The sequence below is a fragment of the Cavia porcellus genome, unplaced genomic scaffold (genome assembly GCF_034190915.1).
Source record: "Cavia porcellus strain 051 isolate PalLab524CR breed Dunkin Hartley unplaced genomic scaffold, mCavPor4.1 scaffold_13, whole genome shotgun sequence".
Taxonomy (NCBI): Eukaryota; Metazoa; Chordata; class Mammalia; order Rodentia; family Caviidae; genus Cavia; species Cavia porcellus.
The window spans coordinates 56,997,402-57,023,984 of NW_026947496.1; the positions used below are offsets into that span (position 1 = coordinate 56,997,402).

General features: G+C 34.4%; 1 protein-coding gene across 7 annotated transcripts in view; it reads right to left on the reverse strand.

The window, feature by feature from the left end:
* Cntn3 (contactin 3) overlaps nt 1-26,583 on the reverse strand; it is a 319,453-nt gene that overhangs the window by 26,843 nt on the left and 266,027 nt on the right. For 5 of the 7 annotated variants that reach the window (XM_063260258.1, XM_063260257.1, XM_063260256.1 and 2 more), the window contains 5 exons: nt 6,958-7,075; nt 5,990-6,148; nt 5,741-5,890; nt 4,090-4,160; nt 1,648-1,882 (listed from right to left, as the gene is read on the reverse strand). In XM_063260258.1, coding sequence (XP_063116328.1) covers nt 1,648-1,882; nt 4,090-4,160; nt 5,741-5,890; nt 5,990-6,148; nt 6,958-7,075 — 733 coding nt within the window. Of the gene's footprint in view, nt 1-1,647; nt 1,883-4,089; nt 4,161-5,740; nt 5,891-5,989; nt 6,149-6,957; nt 7,076-26,583 lie in introns of those variants that run through there. The other 2 variants (XM_063260261.1, XM_063260262.1) reach the window with 2 other exon arrangements.

Genomic DNA, 26,583 nt, shown 5'->3' on the forward strand with positions numbered 1-26,583 from the left:
TTTCAGTAGGAGACCCCAATTCCTCAATATCCATTCCTGTGTTAAATGATGCCGCTTCTTGGCTATGGTTGCTTGATGCTGAGACAGAGTCTTGGTTTCAGAATGGGCCTATTCAATTTTCTCTCCTGAGAATCTGAACTTTAATTTGAGGAGATGAGGAGTGCTAGGGGTCAATCACTTTGGCACTGGCACACCAGAGGAGCGTATCATTTCTTGAGCCCCAGGGCTTCACTGATTAAAGTTCTTCAGGAGGTTGGCTTTCTAACTCTTTACTTGATTCCCAGAGGATGCCCTAGCAGATTTCCAATAAGTCCCTCCATTTTTTCTTAGGCAAGCTGAATTTATTTCTGGTGTTTGAACAGAAAGCCTTTTACTAACTCATCATTGAGGGCAAGGATGGTGACAGAAGAAAGGATGTGAGGGGGGCGAGAACAGGTAAAAGGCCGTGCAGGCACCCAGCACTAATGATACAGGTCACACAGGGTCCAAAAACTCCCTGGTTAATCACCGTCACTGCCTTGACCTCTAATTGCCTTCGTAATTTCTAATAACTGTTGGAAATGGGAGTCTGCTTTGTAATACAATATGAAGAAAAGACACTTTTCCAATGACTTTTGTACCACTTGAACTCAGTTTCTATTCAAAAATTTTCTAATGAAAAAACAAAAAACAAACAAACAAACAAAAAAAAAAAAACAGGATGGGAGCTCTAAGAAAAACCCAGTCTACTTATTATTTTTAGCTTTTGCAATTTACTACAAATTCTGCAATGTACAGAGGGACACTGTGGCATGAGTTTAGGCTGGTGAAGGCCAAAGGCCCTTTATTAAACTATTGGCCTGGCATTTATTAAATGAATTTTGATAAGTTTAGCAATCTCTTTTATTGAGCTTATGTTGTCTTGTTTGTAAAAGGGTAACACAAATATTGCATATAACTCATTTTTTATTTGGAAAATCAAAGTAGGTAATGCCTGGCAGATGGCAAGTTTTCAATACATGTTACATCCTGCCTTCTTTGTTAAATTGAAGTACATGTTACAACCAATATTCAGGCATTATAGATGGATAAAATGGCAATTTTGTACAGTCCCTCTAACTTTGTTATTATTTTCTAAAGGGCTTTTGAGAAAAAATGCAGATGTCTCAATATCTGGAGCAATTTAAAAGAAAGGCAGCATAAAAGAATGGGTTCAGAGGGAAATTTCTTGCATCTATTCCAGTTGCAATGCATATCCTGTAAAGCTACACATTCCTAAGCCTTGAATGTCATACTTGTGATCTTTAGTATGCTATTAATATCCATTTTGGCGGGCCATAGGGACCTCTATAAACTTTGGACTGAGGCAGCTCCCAGAGACTATCTCATTATTATATCAAGAAGAAAAATGGCCTGTGGACAACATTTACTACTCCACAGGTTGGAATTCAGGGTGGATTCCTCATGAACTCATTTTTAACCAACTAATATATCTGCTTATGATCCACTAAGTCTTATACTCTAGGTCAATTATAGTCAATCATTTTGATCTGAACTAAGAAACTGTTATTGTTCCTCTGAAGAAAATATATCTGAAGTCACAAAGCACTTGTAAGTCACTTTTTGGGCACAACTATATTATTATGCTGAGACTGATGTTTTCCATACCTTCTTCTGCAGAGAACACTGTCGTCACTGGGCTAAATGGTCCTTCACCTTTGTTATTATAAACACCCACTTTAACTTCATATGGTGAAAATGGCACAATGCTTTCATTTCTAAAGACATATCTTGGGGTATCAGGAGATGTCACCACTGTCTGTATCCAGGTGGTAATTCCAAGAGGGCGGAAGGCAACGACATACCCAAAACCTTCACCATTCTGCAATTCTTCAGGAACTGGCTACAAAGAAAGGACATACAAAATCACCCTTACACCTAGGGCAAGGTAAAAGTAAATGCAACTATCATTCTCAGCTTTTTGTAAAGACCATCAAATAAAAATCTACACTGGATTAAGGAGTTGGATTAAGAAGAGAAAAATACTAATGGGAAAGTCAAGTCAGCTGCTTTTAAACATATACTGCTCATTCATAAACATCCAGAGAATTAAATAGAATTTTCTGTGATTATGTAGGTTTCCAAATATCTTTTGTCCCAAGTCTGAACTTCTAAAAAGGAATTTTCAGTCAGAGATCTTAAATCAAATAAAGAACAGCTATTTCTTAATACTGACTTTATAGAAAGAAATTACATCTGGGTATAATGATTAAATATAAGGGAGTTCTTAAAAATTTTGACTTACTCTTACTAAATCAAAGCTATATTTGGCTCATTCAGAAATTCTACTGACAATCCATCACGAGATTATGTCTTTTTATTTTTCACCAACATTTTGAAATACAGATAAATTTAGTTCTAGTATCTCATGACTTTAAACCCACCCCATTACGATATAAATCAGAGAATGAGAGGATGGCAAGGAAAGAGAGACTCAAGCATCAGTTGGAAGGTGTGACCTCAACAGTGGAAAACACAGGGCTACAGGGAAAGCTTTCAGGGTATGGCAAGGGTCAACAGCTAGGATCTGACTCTCATCCATCTGTCAAAGTGCCAGGTGACCTTGAGGAAATTGTTCACTACCTCTGTGCACTGGCGTTTACATATATAAAATGTTGCAAAATAGGATGAAAAAAATACATGTAAAATGATAGAAATAGTGGGGAGCATAGAGTACTCAAATATCTTAACTACCACTACTACCATCATCACCAGCATTAGAATCATGAGAAATGCCATTAATACTATATAGCATCATCAACACCACCATCACTACCACAAATGCCACTAATATCAGGATTGAAATCACCAGTAGCAGTGACACATGAGCACCAGCATCGCCACCACCACTGGAACTTTTAGCACCAGTGCCTATTCCATTAGCTATATCACCAACACTAGCAGCAGAAGCATTACATAAATAATCACATATACCACAAGCTGCGCCAGCACCATTCGAACCAGCCACTACGATGAGCACCGCCAATGCCAGCGCCACCAGCCTGAGCCTCTGCACTTGAACAAACACCCCATTGCCTGCCAGTACCAATGCTTCCATCACCTGAACCACTAGTATGGCCAGAATCAGATGCACTACCTGAAATAACATCATTAGTATTATCACCAGCACTGCATCGAGAATACCACGAGTATCACTAAAATTAAGAGAAAGACCACTACTACCGGCATCATTAACAGGACTATCACCCTCAATTCCATCAGTCTCAACAGCACTACTACCTGCACCAGCATCAGTGGTGCTACCAGCATCAGTACTAGCAGTACCACCGGTGTCAGTACTAATCCCACTATGAGTACCACCACCAGTTCCAGAACAGCCAGCACCATCAGTGGAATCAGCAGTCATGACACCATATATGCAGTATCAACAGCACCACTATAAGTACCAGCAGTACCACCAACATCATCAGCGTCACTATCAGCACTAGTATCCCTAGAACCAGCACCAGGACCACTGAAAGCAGTACCATTAGGACCAATCCAGCACCAGCACAACCTTCATCAGCACCACCACTGCTGTCATTATCACCAGCAGCACTCCCAACAGCATCACTGCCACCAGCACCACAGAAGTAAAGCAGCAGCACCACCACTGCCACTACCAACACCACCAGGACCAGCATCAGCAGAACCATCAGCACTACTGGCTCCTTCCTTTAGCGCCAGCACTATTAGCACCACCAGCATGAGCATCTCCACCCCTGGCATCAACACTCGGAGTCCGAGCATCCTTACCACTGGCACCAGCTACAACATTGGTGGTACTAGCATCTTACCACCAACTCTAGTAGCAGTAGCACAAGCTCCCTCACCACCAGAACTCCCATCCCAAACAGCACTATTATCTTCATGTACCAGCACCACCATAAGCACCAGTACCAACACCATCAGCATCACTACCAGCACTTCCAGTGTCAGCATCCTCACCAAGAGCACCAGTGCCAACACCCACAGCTTGGTACCACAGAAGAGGCTGTGACTATGAGAACAGCAACATCCTGAAGAGGAAGATGCTGCCCAAACACTTACATCCCAGGTTATCACCAGTTCAGACCGGCTTCCACCTCCTCCATTGACTTCAGAAGGAGGCACTTCTGGAACTGTGTGGGTCAGAAACACAGAGATGACACCCTATTTGCATACAGTAATATTTATCTGAAAGAGGCCTCAATGTTACTTATTGTTAGTATTTGGAATAATTTAATCATTGACACATAATACATATATGCACGTACATGAGTACATACACATGGATTTTACATGTGTAAAATTAGAGAATCACAATAGTTTATTTCTGTGCCATGCTGGGGATAGATCCCAGGTTTGGTACATGCTAGGCAAATGATCTACCACTGAGCTATTTCGTCAGCTTTTGAAATTATTTAGATTTGCATGAAATTAGAAAAGATTCTGGTTAGGTCTTCAAATAATTGTTATTTTTGTGAAATTATGAAATATTTAAAATCTCATAGAATAAGAAAAAATTTAAAGAGGCTTTGAAACTAGTGTGAAGGTTAATAAAATAGGGAAAAGTGGTTCCCTAGGAATAATAGGGAACTGATCCAGCATGGTCATCTAATGTGTGATTACTCCAAGTGATACAAATCTCAGAATGACATTGACTTTATATAAGAAGGTCAAAGACTGAAAACCTCAAATCCTGTTGGGAGATACTTTTTATAAGCTTCATACAGACATCAGATTCCTCCACTAACCATAAGAACTGTATGTTTAGTAAACTCTATGATACAATTACAGTGTAACTATGCAAAGTCAGATCTCTGTCATACTCCTAACAGTATCTGAAATATCTACAAGTATTGAGCACATAGCAGTCACAGGCCAAATATGTGTTATTTGAACAGAGGAACACTAAAGGAGGCACAGTGTCCTATTGTTCATAAACCTTCCTTTATTGAGTAGAATAGCATCATTAAAATTATGGAAAACATATTCCATAACTGATACTATATCCCAGTTCCTAATATGATATGTTAGTTCTATTCCAAATACCATTTTAGTTAATATTAATTAATATGACACATTGTACAGAAGAAAGTATTTAGGCCCCTTCAGCTGTCTCTATGTGATGTTATGTATACTTTCAAATTTTGAGGTTGAATATTAAGACACTTTAGATTTATAAAAGTAGTTTTATGGTTTATATTAATAGGTGACTCCCATGATAATTCAAATGCTAATTCATTTTTAATTTAACACTTGAGAGGCCAAAATACACTATTCATCAACTGCTGAAGCTCATTTTCCAAGCTTGGTGGGAGAAAGAGATTCCCTAGCAGTGAGACTCCCAAACATCATTATCTTACCAATTTGTCAATGTTTGTTATATGTGAAAACAGCACATCCCTTCCTAACAGGGTAACTATGTCAGTTAGTAATTAAAACCATAAATGACAAAAACATACTCACTAAACATGCACTAATGATCATTTATGATGGAATGAACTCTTGGAAATGTCACACTACATCAGAATAATTTACATGTGTTTCTTTTGACAAATGCCATATGGCAAATTCTTCCATTAGAAAGGTAAGGTAATTGTGACAATGGATTATTGAGACAAATCCCCTCCTTGCCTTGAGTCTAGGGACCAAGGAAATTGAAATACGTACCCAAAGAAATCTATTAAGCCATTACTCAGAAAACAAAAACACTAACCTGCCTCTTCAGTTCTTACTTTTTCTGAGGGAAAACTGGGTTCTCCACCTCCGATTTTGTTACTGGCTACAACCCGAAATTCATATTCCACCCAAGGATTTAACTCGACCACAGTAGCTGTGTGTGTTTTCCCATCGATGACCTCAGGCACTACAAAGGAACATTTCAGGGAGGTAAGAGTCTGCAGGCCCTAACACTGATCTGAAATCCATCTACATGAGTCTCTGGCACCTTCCCTTCACCTTTTACCTGTTGTGACAGTTTGCCAGCCCACGGAGAAAGGTGTTCTAGCCTGGATAGCATATGATGTGACTGGGCTGTGATTGTCTATGCCTTCTCTCCAAGACAGTTGGGCTGTTGTGTCTGTAATTTCATCAACTTTCACATTTTTTGGTGGTCCAGGTGAACCTAAGGAAGGCAAGAATGCAAACAATGGGTAGCAATTCCATAAATGTCATCTTCTTCTCCTACCAGAGTGAAGAGAATATCATATGACTACGTTAATACCTCTAACCTATTCCAATTTCAAAAGCACTTAAGAAAAAAGGTCTCTATCTGACACTAATACTGTCATTTTTTTTCCACTTCAGCATTGTTATATCTTAAATCTGGATGTAAAATAGCAATTCGAAAATCCTATGACAACATGATTGAAAGTGACACCCTTTTTGAGGCCTCCATTTGGCAGTATTCTCATACCTTTCTAAATTCAGTGCCCTTTTCTTTGGTGGGATGCATTTGTCTAAATCCACTGGTGTGACTGCCGTTCACACTGCTGTTGTCTAAAGTCTTTCATTCTCTGATGCACTCTAGTCATTTTTCAGACCAGTGGCAATTCAGTACCATGGACAGCGGATCGGGCTGGCAAATTGTCTGGGGCATTCTGAATAATTTTGATTCCTTTGGAAGCAGTCATACACACAATATTCTCTCTCACATAAAATATGTTTACTGAATTAATGGTATATTCAAAACCAAGCTTGGAAGTAGGTAAGGTATGGCAATTATGATGGGAACTATTTGAAAGACAGAGTTAAACTTTTTATTTCTTTCAATTAACACCCATTTTTATTGTCATGATTTGTCTTTGGGGAATCAAATCAATATTATAACTTTCATGCTCATTTGTTACCTCATTACATTTCTTCCTCCAGTAAGGAATGCTCAGTTAACATATGAAGTTGAAAAATAAAATCATAACAGACATTAACATTTACCTCTTACTATAAGTTCAGCGGCAGATGAAACGCTGTCTACCCCAGTTTGGACCATACAGACGTACTTTCCACTGTGCCTCAGCTGAATGTTTCTGATCATTAAATCACCAGATGAACTCTGTTGGCAAAATATGGAATAAACAAATCATTATTTTTAAAACACAAAGAATCTTAAGGGCTATGGGCCAAAACAACATTGTGCTGAAATCCATATTTAGAGAGAAAACAAAGGTGGTACTTGAGAGAAGATTGCTCTAATGGGAATCAGTGCCATACAGAACTAAAACAAGTTAAAAACCATACAGAACTGCCAACAAATATTTCTGTAGACAAATAAATGACTAGCTTTCTGTTGGGCATTTATGGCTTAAGAAATAATTGAAGGGAGAGATTATAGTCTCAGCCTATTTTTTTCTACCAAGGTGACACTTCTTTTCATGGCCACTGTTCAGCACTAGTCCAACTCCTCTGTGTGGTTCCAACCCCACTGCAATCATCTAGCTGAGAAGAAGGAAGCATTTAGGTACCTGATGGGAGATAAATGCAGGACAAAGGATTACCATGGTCAAAACACTTTTCTAAACTCATTTGGGCTTAGAAAGACTAACATCATTTAACTCTTGAGTTGTAAAGTTTAGAAACAGTCAGTATAAGCTTTTTCAATGAGAAAAAATTAAAACATTTTAAACCTTCAAAGACGTTATTCATAAAGATATTTGTTGGCATCCCCCAGCACCAATTAATAAAATAAATGTATTTCCAACAGCTCAACTTGAAATTGTGCTCATTTAAAAAGAATATAATATCATGCTTATAAAATGACTAACTGCATGTCGGTTCACACATTAGTGAAAATATAGATTGAAATAAATAAATTAAAAAGAGAGTCCCTTTGAAAATTATCAGTAGGCTATGTACTGATATAGAGAAATAAGCCACGTTCATTTTATTAATTAAAGACAGCTTGGTTTTTCTAGAATTGATTGAAAGATGAATGCTACTGTTGTGTTTTTTAAGGTAATTTACTAAAACCTACAGAGCAATTTCTTAAATATTGCTTTCAATCTTTAGGATTCTTAATGACCTACATATTATCTGTTGGTTGGGTCATATGGCTTTATATGAAATTTCTTGAGTACTTGGAGAAAGCACATGTAAGGTGATTGATAGCCATAATTAAATGATAATCCAGAAACTGTTAAGTGTGCACATTTTACTTCCATGAAGTTAAAACACTTTTTCCTTTCCTCCCTCTCTCTTTTTCTCCTCTGGGTTATTTAGAAATTTATCCCCAGGACAGAACCTTCAGTGCCTGCTGACCTGTACATACTCTTCAGGTTTTATTAGTTCTATATACTCACAGGAGGGTGATTATCATTTCCATAGAAATCTCTTATTTTCAGTGAAGAACTGTTACTATTAAATATGATCAAGGCATTTAGGAGAGGGTGCTATTTTTTTCTTACCTTTTTTTGCCTGTTTTGAAAGCTACTGGGTAAAAGAGAATTCTCACAGGACTTTCTTTATGTCTTAGATGGCTAGATATAACTTTTAGGTACACAGGACACTGTTTTCTCTTAAAGGAGTAAATGTGAGCGCAGTATTAAGACTGTAACTTCTGTTGAATTTGATACTGATCAGTAATTAAATAGAAATAACTTAGCTAGATCATAAAAAAAAAAAAAACTCTTCTAAAGAAATTTAGTCAAGCACACTGTCCGAGAAAATACAATTTTTATTACCTTTTGAATGTACAGAGTAGGGATTGGGAAATTAACTAAGACATGTTCATATGGTTTATTCAGCATAAATACAGAGCTGAGTGGATGACTACATAAAAGAAAAATAAAATTTAACAAATACTAAGAGATATCCTCTAATCAATGTTTGTCTTTTTTGATAAAATACCCAAGTATTGTTTCTTTTCTGAGGTCTTCCTTATCCCACTCTATCTGCTGTCTTTTAACAGACAGAAGTAAGATTTACTCTAACAAGGTATATTATCATATTTGTTATATTAAATGCAAGGACTGATAATTGTCTAGCGTATGGTTCCTGTTTTCTAGGATGTAAACTCAAGCCAAGGTAACATGGTGCACCCATGTGAAACAAGGTATACTTACAAGTTTAGAAAGTGTATTAAAGGTCAAAATAAATCACAAGACATGTACCCTTTGCAGATCACTGCAATATGAAAGGGGCAGATACTCATTTCCAAGTCCTGCTGAAGATGTGGACAGGAGCTCTTACTATCACTGATGAAAGTGTATATTGGTGTAACTCTTCCTTAAATATGCTTGGAAGAATCAATTAAGGCAGCATATTTGAATAACATACCATCCATTCCTTAGTGTGTACCTAGAGAAACACATGTATGTCTATTGGAGGACATGCATAGCTAAAAAATAGCAACCAAATGTCCACCACTGTGAAACAGATAATATTTGTAAAAAAGACATCAGTCTAATGTTTGTTTAATGAAATATGATTAAGCTATGAAAATGAATGAACTGCACACACAGATCAACATGGCTGAATTTCAAAAATGTAACATATATAAATCAGATTTTAAAAAAGAGAATCTGATAGAAATCTTCTATGGGAGGTGTAGATTGTGGCTACCTTTGAAGTAATGGTTATTACTGGAATACATATCATGGACAAATCTAGGACAAGGGTACAGTGCTGATTATATGAATGCTCATTTTGTGAAAATTTATTGAGTTATGCTAATTCATGCATTTCTAGTAAAGTGTAATGTCTATCACAAGGCAGTTATGTACAGATACACTCCTAAATGCTCAGCTCTCAATAGGATAATAGGCTAAAACAGGCAAAATTATATGACTAATTATTATTTTTTCAATTTTAATTTATTTTATTAGTATATGTTTGCAGTACATATGCTCACCTCCTGAATGCAAAACTGGCACACTTGCACAATCTTAATTCTGTTCTCATCACTCCCCTCTCCTCTCCCCTCCATTACTTGGTTCCCTTCCCCTTTTCAAAAGAGCTGTCTCTCTATTTCGGGTAATTATCTTTTATTTTGCTCTTTATTTATGTGAATGTAATTCTTAACTCCAATTTCTTTCGCAGGAAAATTTTATTAAACAATTATAGTGCTATAGTTCCTTGGGATAAAATATTGAAAGGAAAAAACAGTCCTTGTATTTATAGAGGTGACAGCTGAAAGACAGGCATTCATCAAATGACTACACAAATCAATGTAAAATTACAGTGTAATGAAAGTGTAAAGTACATAGAAGAATCTGTGGTTTTCTGGAGTTTCAGTCAACTAAAAATCAAGCTAAATAGAGGATTTTTGGGGAAAAGAGGAAGAGAAAAAAGAAGGTCTGCGTAAGACACATGTCCATGTGTGAAGCCTGTGGGAGGTGCAACGACAGTTTATTTGAAGAGTTCAGGAAAGAGGAAAAGAGCGGAATGGGGCCGGGTGCTAGGGAAGCCAGAGGGAGAGGCAATCCAGTTTGTTTACAGTTCACAGAAAGTTACATTACAGTTATATTTGTATCATAGTGATGTTCAATGTTTTCTCTTAGAAATTTTTGCAATTTCTAAATTGTGCTTGAATTGTTTTCTTTTCTCTTGTTCTTTTCTTTCCAGTGCCGGAGACTGAATGTAGAGTATGCACACTGAGCTACACCTCCCAGTCCATTTTCATTTTGAGGTAAATTCCTTCAAAATCACTAAATTGCCCAAAGTGGGCTCAAATTTGGAATCCTCCTGCTTCAGACTTTCAGGGTGCTGGGGTTACAGGTGCACCACTTTGCCTCGCTTCTCTCTCTCTCTCTCTCTCTCTCTCTCTCTCTCTCTCTCTCTCCATATAATCATATATATTTTTTCTAGAGGGAAAACATATTTCCATAACATGTTACAGGTATAAATAGTAAACAGATTTATAAGGCAATTCATCTTTGAAATAAATACTAGGGAAAATTTAGTGAGTATCAAGTTAAATAGGAAAGGATATTACTAACTTTTCCCCTATATTTTCTTAGGTGATAACGCTAATGACATCTTCAATGTAATTAAATAATCCCTCTTGATGTAATTAAATTGATACATAAATAACATGATGCAATAATCCATGTTAGGAGGAACGAAAAAATAAGCAGACAGGTAATTTTCTTAACTACAGGTACAATGAAAACACATTGTGCTGTCTACCATATGCTAAGAATCAAACTGTAAAATAAAACTAGGAATTAGGGGATAGCCAATGTAGCATGAACTTTGAGCACAAAAATTAGCATCAGAAACGAATTCCTTAGTAAGTACTCTACATATAAATGCTGCTGCTAGAGTGCCAATTTTCTAGTTTAAGAGGGAAAACACATTTTGATGACTATTTGGAAGCCAAGGTTGAGACACAGGTCCTCTGCCTTTTTATCACTTTGTACAGCCCATTACTGCACAGCTTCCCATATTAATCATCGTCCCTTCACTGGCTTCCGTTCCAAACCCTGACACTGCATGTAAATCATATTCAGAAGCCTTCAAAACAATCAGACCTTCAGGTTCCCTTTTGAGCCTGGTTGATGCTTTCTTTTGTGAAAGTTTCTAAAGGAACTGGAGAGAAACAACTCACCTGTTTATGAGAAAGCAGATTAAACCTTGCCACCATCAACCCTCAGTGGCTGAATCAGGGTCACCTTCGTTACGCATATATTCACCTTATTCAAACGATTCAAAAAATCATAGCCCCTGAAAGGGGAAAATGGGCCCTAACATTAGCAGTTTTAATTCTTCTGACTGATTAAGAATTTCTACTGTTAGTTAGTTGTCTCCACAGGTGATATTAAAGCAGGTAAGAGGCAATCATTTAATATTAACACTTGCTTGACTTTTTTGGTATCAATAAGCTGGAATAATTTTTCCATTACAGGATTTAGAATCCCAGCATGGCCCTTGCTAAGCATTTCAAATGAATGACACATTAAAGATCAAACAAACTAGGTTGAAGGCGCTTCATGAATATTTTAGGTTGTACTGAGTGCCTGGCTTGACTCATAGTGTCAACTTTTACATTTCAAGTTCAAGTTTATCTTAAACACTTGGGACTTTTTTCTCTGCTGTGCAGCCTGATGTGTTGATAGAGTAGCTCAGTGAAAACTAGTAATCTCACTATAAACAGTTGCTGCTCTTCCAGAAATGTTAATGCAGGGATTTCTATGCAGTCATCTTTACAGTCGCATCTTTACTGATTTCTATCCCATACCACAGTACTACATGTTTTATTATTTACTTAATTCGTTCTTCTCCTTTATTAAAATTAAATGAATATAGAAACTGACATAATAAATGATATTTTAAGTACAAATCTTCTCACCAAAAATAATGATTAACTGCTGAAATGAATACAGTGAGGACAAAATAATATGAATGGACACTGTTCAAGATAACATGAGAGGACATTAGCTGAATAATGTCAAAATCTTTAAGCCTGAGACCTTCAGTCTGCTGATTCAAAAGTAAGATACAAAAGTATTAGACAAATCTTATAAACACTTAACTATTCTCCTTGAATTAACTTAAATGATTGAAATAAAATTGAGATGCAGGGCTTTCTTCTTCTATGCTATGTTATTAACTGCTACCTATTCAGTGTTTGCTTTGTGTTGTGAAGAACACTTTGCTAAATCCATTGGTTCTCAATACTGGTTGTACTATAAATTACACATTAATCTTTTTTTAAAACCAGAAATGGCTAGGCCAGATCCTAGTACCATTAAATCAGAAGCAACTGTAAAGAGCAGACCTAGAACATGCCATTAAGCAGTTAGGGTCACAAAAATCATTACTCCCCTTATGATTTTCCAATTCTAATCTTCACTCTTTTTGGAATTGAAAGGATTGAAATAATTTCCCAGGTCTTATCCAGTTATAAATTCCTGCAATTAACAAATGCATAAAATAACCATTAAATTATGCTATACATTGTTGGCTTTGTAAGTAGAAGGAATATTCCTATACATACTATCATCTTTCACGATGGCAAGAAAAATCATATTTCTGAAACACTGTCATTTTATTAACATTTTTTAGGTATGTTCATCATACATTTAAAAACAACAGTCATTAAAATAATTCAACATGACGATACATTTCTATTAACAGTTGTTAATTAATCTGCATCATTATAGAGTTACTCTGGATTGATGTGGAAATTTTCATATAGAATGAAAGCATCTCAAATAAGAGGAACTTATCCTGAAGAACAATTTAATACATGATTCAAATCTCATTATTTTTGGCTTTATCCTTCTATTACATGTATGAAGAATACTGAGAGAACATTTGTACCTGATGATGATTGGTACTCAAGAAAAATAATCCACTGATACAAAGGATTACAGAGTCATTGTTTCATGGAAACTTGACCAAGCTTTAACTGTTTTAATACTAGCACTAACTGTTATTGCTATGTAATATGTTAACCACCAAATGAAATGGTTTTTTAAAAAGACCTTTTACTCTGCTCAAGAACAAGCAGGGCTCAATGAAGACAGCTCATCCAACTGCATATTTCATTAGACAGAATGCCTTGTTGGGGACTGGCAAGCTCATTCATGTGAAGGGTAAAGCAATACTGAGTGTGGTGGGAGTTCAGAAGTTTATGTTTGTCTGAGGAACTTGGTTCTTCTTGAGAAGAATGTTTGCATAGTTGGTTCCAGCTTCCTCAAACTATAGTGGCTAAATTCAGAGTCACTGTGCCAGTGGACCAACCAAGGCAAAAGTGCATGCATATTTATAAGCTCATGGTAGAAAACTACAGAGTCAAACTTAAGTTCTCCACTAGTCAAAGCAGTTACAAAAGGTCTACAAGGTTTCCAGGATATAGGGATGGATTTTACCACTCAATGGAGAATAATGTCAGGCTACACTGTAAAAGGAGCACATTGGATAAGGAATGTGATTGCCACCATCTTTGAGAAACACAACCTCTCATTACCTTCTTGGTCCTTTGTGGGCTTGCCAAGGAAGGGAAAATTGGAATTTAGGGGGTATTTATTCACTGAGGTTTATCCTTGTACACTTGTCTGAGCTAACTATGCTAAGAAGCTAAAATATGAAAAAAAAAAAAAAAAAAACCAACCTGGACAAGACATCCTTGTTTTTATGTCAATAGCCTGTGTGTTAGCCAGAAAAAGAACTCCCAAAGGCTCAAAGAGTAAAACTTTACCCTGTCCCAGGAGAAAAACTCCCCAAGAGATCACACCACTTTTGTTACAGTTGCAATCTATTGTAATTCCAACAGTTTCCTGATAGTTCAAAGTATAGAGTTTTCATCTCAAAGTCACATTGAAAAAGATAAAGAAGGAAAGACTAGGTCAGACATCAAACGTGACTATCAATAGACTATGTTTTTCTGACAAAGTGTATGATCTAAAAATTTAAAATCAGTGTAAGAAAAAAGGCTTGCAAAATCAGAGTTACAATAATTATTTAAAAAATTAACTGCCTAAAATTCATGATAGCCTCAGAATCTAAATATTTAAGCCACTAAAAACTGATATATTCTTCCCTTTCTATTTTATAATATGATCCATTCAATTATATGGTATTCAATTATAATATGATCCATTCAATGGTATAATTAAACATTTTATCTTATAAATAGGGAAATTTCCTTCTGAAATTGGAGCACAAAATTTAAGTCATGATGAATGACACACCTTGATGGTAACAAGGAAAGTAATATGTAAATCAAAAATATTCCATTCATTTTGATTTCTGGATTCTGGAAGCTCTGTCTGAACAAGTAAATAGATAAACAAATTAAATAATGAACAATTTTTCTTAGCTATGGCCTGAAAGGAAGCCAAAAGCTAAATTGCTGCCTCTCAAAGTTTGAGAGACATTTATAATTTACCAGAGTAGAAATCTCCAAGTACTAGGGTAGGAAAATCTTGACTTCATTTGACAAATTGCTGGATAGTCAGAGTATACAACTCTGAGAGTTGAAAACTTCCAGGAACCTAGTCACTGAAGGGTCCCAACAATCTTACTTTTGTCTCCAGGAGGTTTATTGCTCTGGGAAGGAGCAAACAAAATGGATCTCTCAGAATCTCTTAATTAGATCTGTCCTTGGGAGAAAGTTTCAACCAGAGACTAAACTGCTGTAGTTTTATCACAACCTAACGCGATGAGGGGTGAAAAAGACGGTACTCTCGCCCCCTTCATCCACTCTGTCCTGCATAACGCGAAGAAAAATTGAAAGGAATCTGTGAGTTCACAGCCCAGAAGTAAAGTCTCCAACTGAGGAAGGAACCTCTGATCTTAAGAACGCAATAACAGAATCTTAAAAATAAAAACCCAAACCAGACAGAAAACAGAATAGACTTCCAAGAAATATGGAAAACTGCAAGTGCAACATATACATAGCAAGGACACACCGGAAACAGGAGGAAAGTAAGTACAGCAAAGAAGGAAGGGAAAAAAAAAATTGAAGCAATAATGACTGCAAATTTCCTCAATTAATTTCAGACAACAAAACACAGCTGCGCGGAGCACAGAAGAGACCAAGTAGAATAAGGTAAAAAACTAAACTAAACAAAACTAAATTGAACTAAGTCTAAAACACACTTAGGGATGTCATATCCATAATTTGAAAATACATAAAGGAGAAAGTCTTGAAAGACACCAAGAAGGGTAGTGTTATGCTTGTGTTTAGATATCCACCCACAGGCTCAGGAAGTCATAGGTTAGATTTTTCAGAGGTGGTTGGATCCTGAGTGCACTACGGTAGGTTTAAACTGTGATGTTAGAATAAAGGGTATTAAGTGTACTGCTAACTAAGTTCACTGATTGGTTTGGCATAGTTTTGGGCGTGACGATGGAAAGGCCCAGCTGTGTGATTGTACACCCTGGATAGAACACAAGGGACACAAGGGCTGCTGTTGTCACTCGCTGCTTCCTTACTTGTTGCTTTTTCTGTCTTCTGCCTTCTGCTTTCCATGCCACGAGCTGTTTCTCCTCTGTGACAACCCTCTGCCATTCCATTTGCTGTGGAGTCAGCCAGTTCTGGACTAAAACCTCTACAGACTGTGAGCCAAAATAAACCTTTCCTCCTTTAATTTTAGTATTTGGATATTTTGCCTCAGCAATGAGAAAAATAAAAAAAGAGTGGACATTTTCCTTGTAGAGAAACAGTTAAGATTACATCCAACTTCTCAGAAACAAGGTAAGAAAAAAAGAAGTGTTTAAAGTGTTGAGGGAAAAATATAACAAAATCAAACCTGTCAACCTAGAACCCTGGACCTTATAAAATTTTATGCTCAAAAAAAAAAAGAAGAAATAAATGTTGTTTTCAGGAAAAATTTTCAAAAATTTGTTTCTAGTAGGTCTACCTTGTAAGAAATGTTAAAAGTTTTTTAGAGAGAAGAAAAAATACATGGGTCAGAAACTTGAATCTACATAAAAATGCATGAGTATTAAAATGAGTAAATGAGGGCATAATAACCTGTTTTTCTTGTTCATAACTAATCTAAAAAATAATACTTTGTTCAAATCAGCAACAACATATTAGATTATGCATACATGTGTATATGCATATTATACATGTTTCTGTATGCTCAAAGGCAAGAGAAATGAATTACAACAGTACAAGGAAGGTGAAAATATGGACATTTTGTTAACAAATACACCTATACATGGAAAAAAGGATTTCATTATAAGCATTACAAGGTATTTTTTAAACTATAAACACCAACTCTGACATGGACAAGAAAGAAGAATTGATACATTTTGAAAATAAACTTGGATTAATTGCAAATTTATATTATCAACCCCAGGGGAACCACTTACAAAAATAAAAAAGGGAGTATAACTGATACAAGTATATTTAGATTGTGATATTTGGGCTGTGATAACAAAATATTATAAATAGAGCAGTTTATAAACAATAGAATTTTTTTCCTGGCCTTAAGGCTGGGAAATTCAAGAATACGTTGTATGGTGAGGCCTTTATTTCTGGTCCATACATGGTGATTTCTCTATACATCCGTAGGTAGTGAAAGGGGTGCGAAGTCTGTTTTATGAGTACTAATTTCATTCATGAAGGTTTTGCTCCTGGAAGCTAATCACTTCTCAAGATCCTCCTACTACTACTGTCAGCTGAGGCATTAATATATATTAATTCAATGTATGCTTTTCAACATACAAATGTTGGCAGGAGTAGTGGGTCCCAATTATTCAGACCACAAAAATAAGTGAAAATGAGGAAAATGTCATCATAAAAATGCTTTCTAACAACAATAAAAGGCAGATAAAGTATTAACAACAAAATAAGAACAAATAACAGGAGCAATAAATACAAAGTAGTAAGAATTATGGTAGACATTAATTTCACATTAATAATCTCTTTACACCAAAAGTTCAAACGCATCAATGAGAAGACAGAGGCTACAGAGTGGTTATAAAATACTGTATTATTTACAAGAAACATGCTTTAAATATAAAGTTATAAATAGATTAAAAATAAAGGGATAGTGAAAAATATATTAAGCTAGCACTAATCAAAAGAGAGAAGTAGTTATATTGATTTTAGATAACACAGACTTAAGGGAAATTATCAGAATAAAAAATCGAAGTTATTGGGGTCATATTGATAAATGTTCAATATTACAAGCAGACAATAATCCTCAATGTGTATGCTGATAGCAGAAAAGCTTACAAATATGTACAGTAAAAAATGGTAGAAAAACCAAGTAAAATAGATAACTCTGGTACACATTTGGAGACTCTTACATTCCTCAACAGTCAGAAATTTAAAAAATAACCTAAGTGGATTAAATAGCATCCTCAGTCAAATGAATGAATATAATGCTATCTAAATGCCATCTTCCCAACAGCAGCAGATCATCCATTGTTCTCAAATTCAAATGTAATACTTACAAAGACAGGTCACTTCCTAGGTCATAAAACATACTGCAAGTAATTTAAGAATAGAGAAAACATGCAGTGTCTGTTCTGAAGCCACACTCTAATAATAAACTAGAAATCAATGATGGAGTGATGACTGAAAAGAGCCTCAAATTTCTGATGACTGAACTATATACTTCTGCATAATAAATGAATGAAATAAGAAATTTCCTGAGAAAGTATAAAAATAGTTTAAATTAAATGCAAATTCAAGCATAATTTTTATCATAATTTGTGGATGGGGTCAGAACAGTGCTTAGAGGGAATTTTATAGTGTTGGATGCACCAATTAGTAAAGAAGAAAGGTCTAAAGTCAGAAATCTAAGTTTCTACCTTATAAACCCAAAGAAAGAAGAGCAAATTAAATCCAAAACAAACACAATAAAACAAATAAATATTAGAGCAAAAGCCAGTGAAACTGAAAATGGAAAATCAATAGAGAAAAATCAACAAAACCAGAAGCTTGTTCTTTGAAAAGATCAATAAAATCAGTAAGCCTCTAAGCAGGCTAACTAAGGAAAATGAAGAGAAGAAAGAAATTACTATCAGAAATGGAAGAGATGGCATCACTAAAGATTCCACAGCTATTTAAAAAATTTCATAAAGGGATATTGTCAACAATTCTGTGCCCATAAATTTGATAACCTAAATGAAATGGACCAACTCCTTGAAATATACAACCTGCCAAAATTCATACATAAAGAAACAGAGAATATGGACAGGTATATACATATGAAATTAGATCAATAATTAACAATATCCTAAAAGACAAAGCATCAGGGGAACACGTGTTGTTCAGAGGTTAATTTTATCAAATATTTAATTAAAGAGTTATACCAATTCCTTCTCATTTCTTTCTCAATGTAGAGGTAGAGCAAATACTGCCTAAATCTTATACATAACACTAACACTGAAAACAGACCAAGATATCACAAGAAAATCATACACCAATATGTCTTTTGAACATAAATGCAAAGAGTGCTTCACAAAATTTTAGCAAATTGAATCCAGTGATACATTTTAAAAACTGTAACAAAATGGACTTTGTTTTAGGCATGAAAGACTGATCAATGTACAATATATCATAACAAACTAAAGAATGAATACATGATGAGAATGCTAATAGAAAAAATTTGATAAAGAACAGCACACATTAAAACTTCTTCACTTTGATAAAGAACCTCAAGAAACAACTTATAATTTACACTGTACTTAATTATGAAAAACTTACAAATGTTCTAAAATCAGAAACAAAGCAAGATGGGCCTTACCATTACTACTTTCCAGCATCGTACTGGAACACCTAGCCAATGGAAAAAGACAAGAAACTAAAGTAAAAAGCACACAAATTTAGAAGGAGAAAATACAACTCTATTTGTTTGCAGATGACATGATTTTCCATTTAGAAAATCTTAAGAAATCAACAACAATAACAACAAAAAGTACCCTGGAACAAATAAGTTAATAGGATGCAATGTTATAATGTACATAAAATTCTATAACTTTCTTAAATACAAAGAATGTTACACAGAACTTGAAGTAAGAAGTTTATATTAGCACCCCAAATTACTGAAACACTGGGGTGGGGGTAAATATAACAAAATATAAACAAGATCCATGAAAAGCTACAAGAGTATGATAAAAGAAATCAAACAACATAATAAGTGGAGAGAGATTCTATGTTCATGAAGAAGAACATACAATAATGCCAAAATGCTACTTCTTTCCAATTTGGTTTACAGGTTTATCACAATGCCAACCATAGGCAAGCAGATCAATTTGCGGATATCAACAACTTGACTCTAAATTCATAAACAAGGACAAAATCCTAGCACACTCACTCAATATTTCAATGAAATAATCCTGGAACACTGACATTATCCAATGTCAAGTCTTTTGCTAACGATACAGGAATAAAAACATGTTGTTTATGAAGAACAAACAGATGAATGTAGCTGAATAGTAAGGCCAAAATAAATACACAAAACATTAACAACTAATATTTGACAAAGGATCAAAAGAAATACAACAGTTCAAAGATAGCCTTTAAATCATATTTCTAGAAAAACTACATATTCACAGGAAACACATCTAGCCACAGATTTCATACTATGACAAAATGTGTCACAGTCCTAAATTTAAAATTAAAAAAAGCAAACTACAAAAATAAGAGGATCACACAAGAGAAAACATAGATGGCCCTACAGCAAAGGCTCTATACAGAAGCACAGTATGTAAAAAAAAAAAAAAATAGACAAGCTAGACTTCCTTTGAATGAAAAACTTCTCTATTAAACATGTTAAGAGGATAAGAGGAAAAGCCACAGACTGGGAGAAAATATTCACAAATTTGTTTCTTTTGAAACATCTTTATGCAGAATATAAAAAGAGCCCTTAAAACTCAGCAAAAGCAACTAAAGCATAAAGATGTGAGACCAAGAACTAAACAGATACCTCATCAAAGAAGATATAGATTGCAAGGAAGTGTACGAAAGTGTGGAAGTGTATGTAAGTGTGCTTAAATTACATGTGATTAAGGAAGTTTGAATTAAAACAATGAAATACCACTAAACACCCATCAGAGTAGCCCAGGTACAGACCACCATATTACTAAATTGAAGAAGACACACTGACCATTTCTTATAGATGCAAACACATATAAATATTCTTACTATAGGATCCTACAATAAATTAAAATCTTCATCCACAAAAAAACTTGCACATGGATATTTACAATTCATCCATACTGCCTGAACTCAGAGACAATCAAGATATTGTTCAGTGGGTGTAGGGACAAGTAACTTTGGTATACCTGGACAGCAGTATACTATTTGATGCTAAAAAGTATTGAAATGACAAGAAATTGAATAATTTTAAACATATATTATTAAGTGAAAGAAGTCTAAAAATATTAGATACTCTATATATTAACTACAGTACATGATATCCTGGAAAAAGTAAAAATATGAAAGCACTAAAAAATGAAAATAAAAAAGAGCAGCTACCAGGTGTTACAGGGGGATAAAGAAGGATTTTTTAGGGGAATGGAGCTATTCTGCTTGTTACTGTCATGGCAGATCAAAACCAAGGTTGTGAGCTTAATTCCCCTCACCCAACCACTATTCATTTGTTGCAACGTGTCCAATGCACAAGAATGAATTTAAGGTAAACTGTGAACTTGGAAGTGATGATGGACCAGTGTAGGCTCATTGTAACAAATCTATAACTCTGTTGAAGAAAATTGATACTGCAGGAAGCCCTGCATGTACACAACCCAGAGTTACTACAGCGAGTCTACTTTATACACTGTTTGCTGTGAACTTAAAATGGCTCCAAAATGCTTATTTACAAAAGAGAGTGAGGCCAAGGATATAGCTCAGTGGCACAGTGCCCATCTGGCAAGTGCAAGGTCCTGAGTTTGATTCCAGGTACATACATACACACACTCCCAAAACAAGCAAACAAACAACAGTCACAAAACACCATATACTATATAATTTCATTTATACAGAATTCCAGAATATGAAAATATACGAGACTGTCTGGAATTGCAGGTGTGGAGTGAGGATCTGAAAAAAAAGTTTCTTTTATAGATACTGAAAAGTATTCTGGATTTGACTGTTTTGATAGAAAGGTAATTCTGACTATATTAAAAATCAATAAATTTTACATTTAAAATGACTAAATGGTATGGTATGTAAATTATACCTAGAGATACTGGTTTAAAAATATGCCAGAATGAATCAAACGTAAAGCTCCGATCAGCAACTATTTTTCTCCTAATTTCGATATGCGATTACTTGTATGTTCACTGTATTTCCTGGAATTATTCCTGTTTTGACTCTGTCCTCTTTTCTCACATGTATTCAGAAATTTTATCCCATTCATCTTTGTAAACAAATGAACAAACAAACAAACAAACAAAGAACCCTATAAACTGGACTCATTCTACCAGTCAGTGTTAGCATCAGTCTCCAGAGATACAATTTTTTTTTCACTCTGCAGAAGAGATGCAGGTAAATAGCAGTTACAGAATTTTATAATACAAAACAGCTCATGGAATTATAAGCAGTAAAAGTTAATTATTATTGCATCTCTTTGATATACTAGAGATTTAAAAATATTTGTAAACAAACTTAGTTGCATTTTCATATGTTGGTAAACATCCAAACATATCCACATGTACATAAATACTCTTATTACCATATCGCTGGTACTAGATTTTGTTGTTCAAATGGCTAAAACAAGTAGTGTGTGTGGAATAGCACAATATCAGTATATCTTAAAAGCAATGAAAAATAGCCTGTTATACTTGTCAGCAATATATATATATAAAAATAACAACAAAAAAGCCAAATTTAAAGAATTGCTAAGTGATTCAGTTTTATTGGAGGTATGTCAGGAAACAAGATGATAGTCACAGCAAAGTTCCCCTGAAATATTCACTAACATTTATACTTCTCTGTACATTTCTCTCCTAGAGACATAAAATATTCTTTCCAATATCCCCCAAGTTTCTCTCATAACCCTCTACGAATACTGTTTCTAACATCTGTGTATTTCTCAAATTCTGACAACTTGTCCATCTCTATTAAATCAAGAAACCTTAGGAAAAATCGAAAATACAGAGGAGTTTGGTTATGTGAAAATGAAAGTTCTTATTTTTAAGAGTGATGTTACTGAGAAAGTTAACAGAAAACTGACATACTGTAGAAACATATTTCCAGTGAATTTAACTATAATATGATGAATAACCAGAATAAATAAGTACCTATTAAAATCTATAAAATAGAAATCCTGAATTCTAGCAGAAAAATAATGCAAGTTATGCAAGTTAAAAAAATAATGCAAGTTAATGCAAGTTAAAAAAATAATTGCAAGTTGCAATTTATAGAAGATGAATCTGATATCTTGAGACAGGGAAAGCCCAGGATGCACTGGGAATTTTGTTTTGGTTTGGTTTGGTTTTTGAAACAGGGGTCTCACTATGTACTTCAGGCTGGCCTTGAACTCCTAGTAATTCTCTTGCTTCAGCCTCCTGTTGGGATTGTGCACCTCCATGTTAGGCCACATAGGGAATCTGTGTATAAATTATTTCCTGTTGTGCCCCCAAAGAGAACTCTGTCCAATTAGCATCTGAAATAGAGGAGATGAAAATCCGATATATATAGATGTAAATTTCATTACTTTGTCTTTAGAAAAAAAATAAAATTTCTATCAAGCTGATGGTTGCCTTAAAGCAGTTTGCATTTTGTTTTTGCAACTTTTAAGTCATTCTCTATTAGATTTAAAAACAAAACAGTCATACATGTATATTTTAAACCAGGCAGCTGAGATTTTTGTAAATGTTTCGTCAGAAATAAAAGATACTTTTCTCACTCATCTGAAGAAGTAATTTTGCATTTCATTAAACTTGGTTAGTACTGCATGAAGTCCCAGATTTCTTGATTTGCGGAATCAGTTATACAGCAATTTTTAATTTTTGTTTATTATCCAAACTAAACTTCAAATAAACAAATAGGGAGATTTTCAATCTCTGAGAAACGAGAAGTTGGCAATATGGAGATAATGCGTTTCTACCATCTGTTTGGCAAAATTTTAACAAGAAAAATCAAGGATAAAACTATGTTCAGAAAAGTGTATGGGAAAATTTTGGCTATTAGGAGCATACATTGATACAGCTTTTGTGGAAAATAATTTGGAAACAATCTACCGCCAGCAGATTTAGTAATATGAGTAAGAGCTAACATGTACAGTTCTTAGTACTTCATTTATACATCTGAATAAAATATTGTAATCATCTACATTTTACAGATGAGAAAGCTGAGGCAAAGAGAATTAATGAATAGTGTACAAGACACTGAACGAGGGTTTATAAGTCGGCATTCTGTTGCAGTTTTTTTAACAATGAACCTATATGTGTATTTTAAAATTTACACCATTTTGTTTTGAGTAGTATAGAAATAATGGTTTTCAACCATCTATTTGGAGAAATTTTAAAGAGAAAAGTCAGGGTCTCACTAAATCTCTAAATTCCCAGGCTTCCAACCACCCTGCCTCAGCCTCCCAGAGTGCTAGAATTATGGATGCGTGCTATCATATCCAGTTTTACCTTATCTCTTATTCCCAGAACTCTTAGAATTTCTAAAATTGGTATCTGGCGGTATTTATTTTTATTATTTTATTTTGGTACCAGTGATCAAACTCACGACCTTGCACTTACCAGGCAAATGCTTAAGCCACAGAGCTAAATCCCCATCCCTCTGGTAGTATTTATAAACAATGGAAAATATGCTCAAAATTAAAATCTTACACTATGCATTTAATTTCATCTAAAAGTGTTAAAATGTGTGTTAATTCCTCTTAATTTCTGTCTTTCTTCATGTCTCTCGCACTTGTTTAAGAAAATAGTTGAGTGTAGGGCTCATATCATTTATGTGCAAATTACTAACATGTATCTTCTTTATCTTCTGAGTGAGATTTTGACCTGTGATTATTATCATTTTGTACCAGGGATTGAACTCACCACCTTGCACTTAGCAGGTAAGCACTTGAGCCTCTGAGCTAAATCTCCAGCTGTCCTATTATATTTTCTGACAGTTTACTGTTTATTATTTTAGAGAGAAAAAAAAACGGGAAATTAACAAGGGTTAATATATTGAATATTTTTAACTTCAAAGTAATTACTCAGATTACAAGATACAGGTCTGTGAATTTGATCAGAAATCTTTTATATTTAACAAATTTGTTTTGTATATCGGCAGTTGGCTGAACCCTGATTAATCTTTTAAAATTTTATAACTGATAATATCACATGTTGAATACCTTTAACGGTATTTTCTCCTCAAGTAATATTTTTTCTCTTTATTTCAAAGATTATCTTTCATTTTTGTTCAATATCTTCTGGCCTTTTCCTGAACATCTCCAAATTGTTTTATAGTCATGATATTATGCATACCCTTGTCTTGTTTCCAATTTAAATCAATGTACCTCTATTATTATACTTTAAAGACAATTTTAAGATACAAAGGAATAATGCTCCTACTACTATTTTAATAAGTTTAAAGATCAGTTATTGCCTTTTAATTTTACTAGATGCCTTTTTGTGAGACTATCATGGCTTATTTTGTTAGATTTATTGATAATGATGTATGCTTTGGTTCATGGGATATTTAAAGTTCATGGGATATCTCCTAGTATTTCATAAATGGGTTATACTTTAACACAATGTCCATTCTATTTTTCTAAAATTTAATTTAGGCTCCATACTGCATTCAAGAAATTACTAATTTGCACTTACTAATTTATTTACTATCTTACCAGGTTCTTCTCTTGTTTGTTAATCTTACAAAACCAATAAAAAATATTATTTTTTAAATATTCTCAAATGGTTTACATATTACCAATTTCCTTAAATGTGAAAAAAAATTTCACTAAACTTATCTAGTTATAGTAAGTAGACTATTTATTTACATTTAAATAAAATTAAAATTCTGATGATTTACCAACTTGATATTTTTCCAGATATCATTCACTTGATTGAATTTATATATTTACGACTTCAATATGAAGTCCTCTGTGTTTTTTCATTTATCTGTTACATTCTCTTTATATCAAATTTGAATATTTTCTATACCTCACTGATATTCTCCAGATCTTACTTACTGCTTTTAAAATTATATCAATTCCATTTGTTCTTTCATGTCTTCTACATACCTTTCTTCTGTTATTTTATAACTTAATTTTTTTTTGGTACTAGGATTGAACTCATGATCTTATGTATTGCATGAAGGCGAATGTGCTGCTGAGCTAACTCCCTGAGATCATTACTTAAATTTTACAAAGGCATTTATAAAATGAAAGGGAGTGTGTAGAGTGTATTTTGAGAATAAATTTTTCATGCACAGTGGTACCTCGTTTCATGAATGTTTTTGTTTGTGAACAAAAGTGTTTAGCAATATGTGTTTTTGTTTACAAACTCTATATTGGATGACAAACACAACCATGGCTGCTTTTCCCACACAAACTCAAATGTTGCCATCTTTTCCAATATTGTGGAACACATTAACTCCATGAATTGAGGCACCTACTGCAACTATTACTTCAAGAAATTGTAGTATAAATTTTTTATAATTTATAGCAAGTTGATATTTTGTTGGGTAAAAGTGCTCAGTCTACACAGCATTTCATTTCTCACTATTTCTTTGTTTTTTTACTTGCTATATCTTAAAGCTCTATTACATGGAGCATTACTTGTTTGTGATTACTATAATACCATGATTAGTTTTGCTGTGAATAGTTCTCTGTTTGAAATTCACATTTTTACCCTAATTCTTGCTAATAACTAGTTGTATATTCTTTTATGGACTACAGTACTCTGTGTTACACAACCCTTGGTTTGTCTCTTTCACATTTTTTTGAATTTTCATATTAATGTCACAGGATTTCAACTGTGTTTCATTTTGAACTATTTATCTTAATAAATACTACATTTAAGAAACATAATCCTGGAATACCAATTGCACTCTAAGCAGAACTAAGTCTTCATGTTTGGTTGAATAAAAGATGGGGTGGAGAAAAATGCAAGTGTTTTATGTATTTGCCTGTCTCCGTTTGGAGAAACTTCTTAAATTATCAAATGTTAATCTGAGAGTGGTGCTTCAGGAAGTGTGCTAAAAACCTA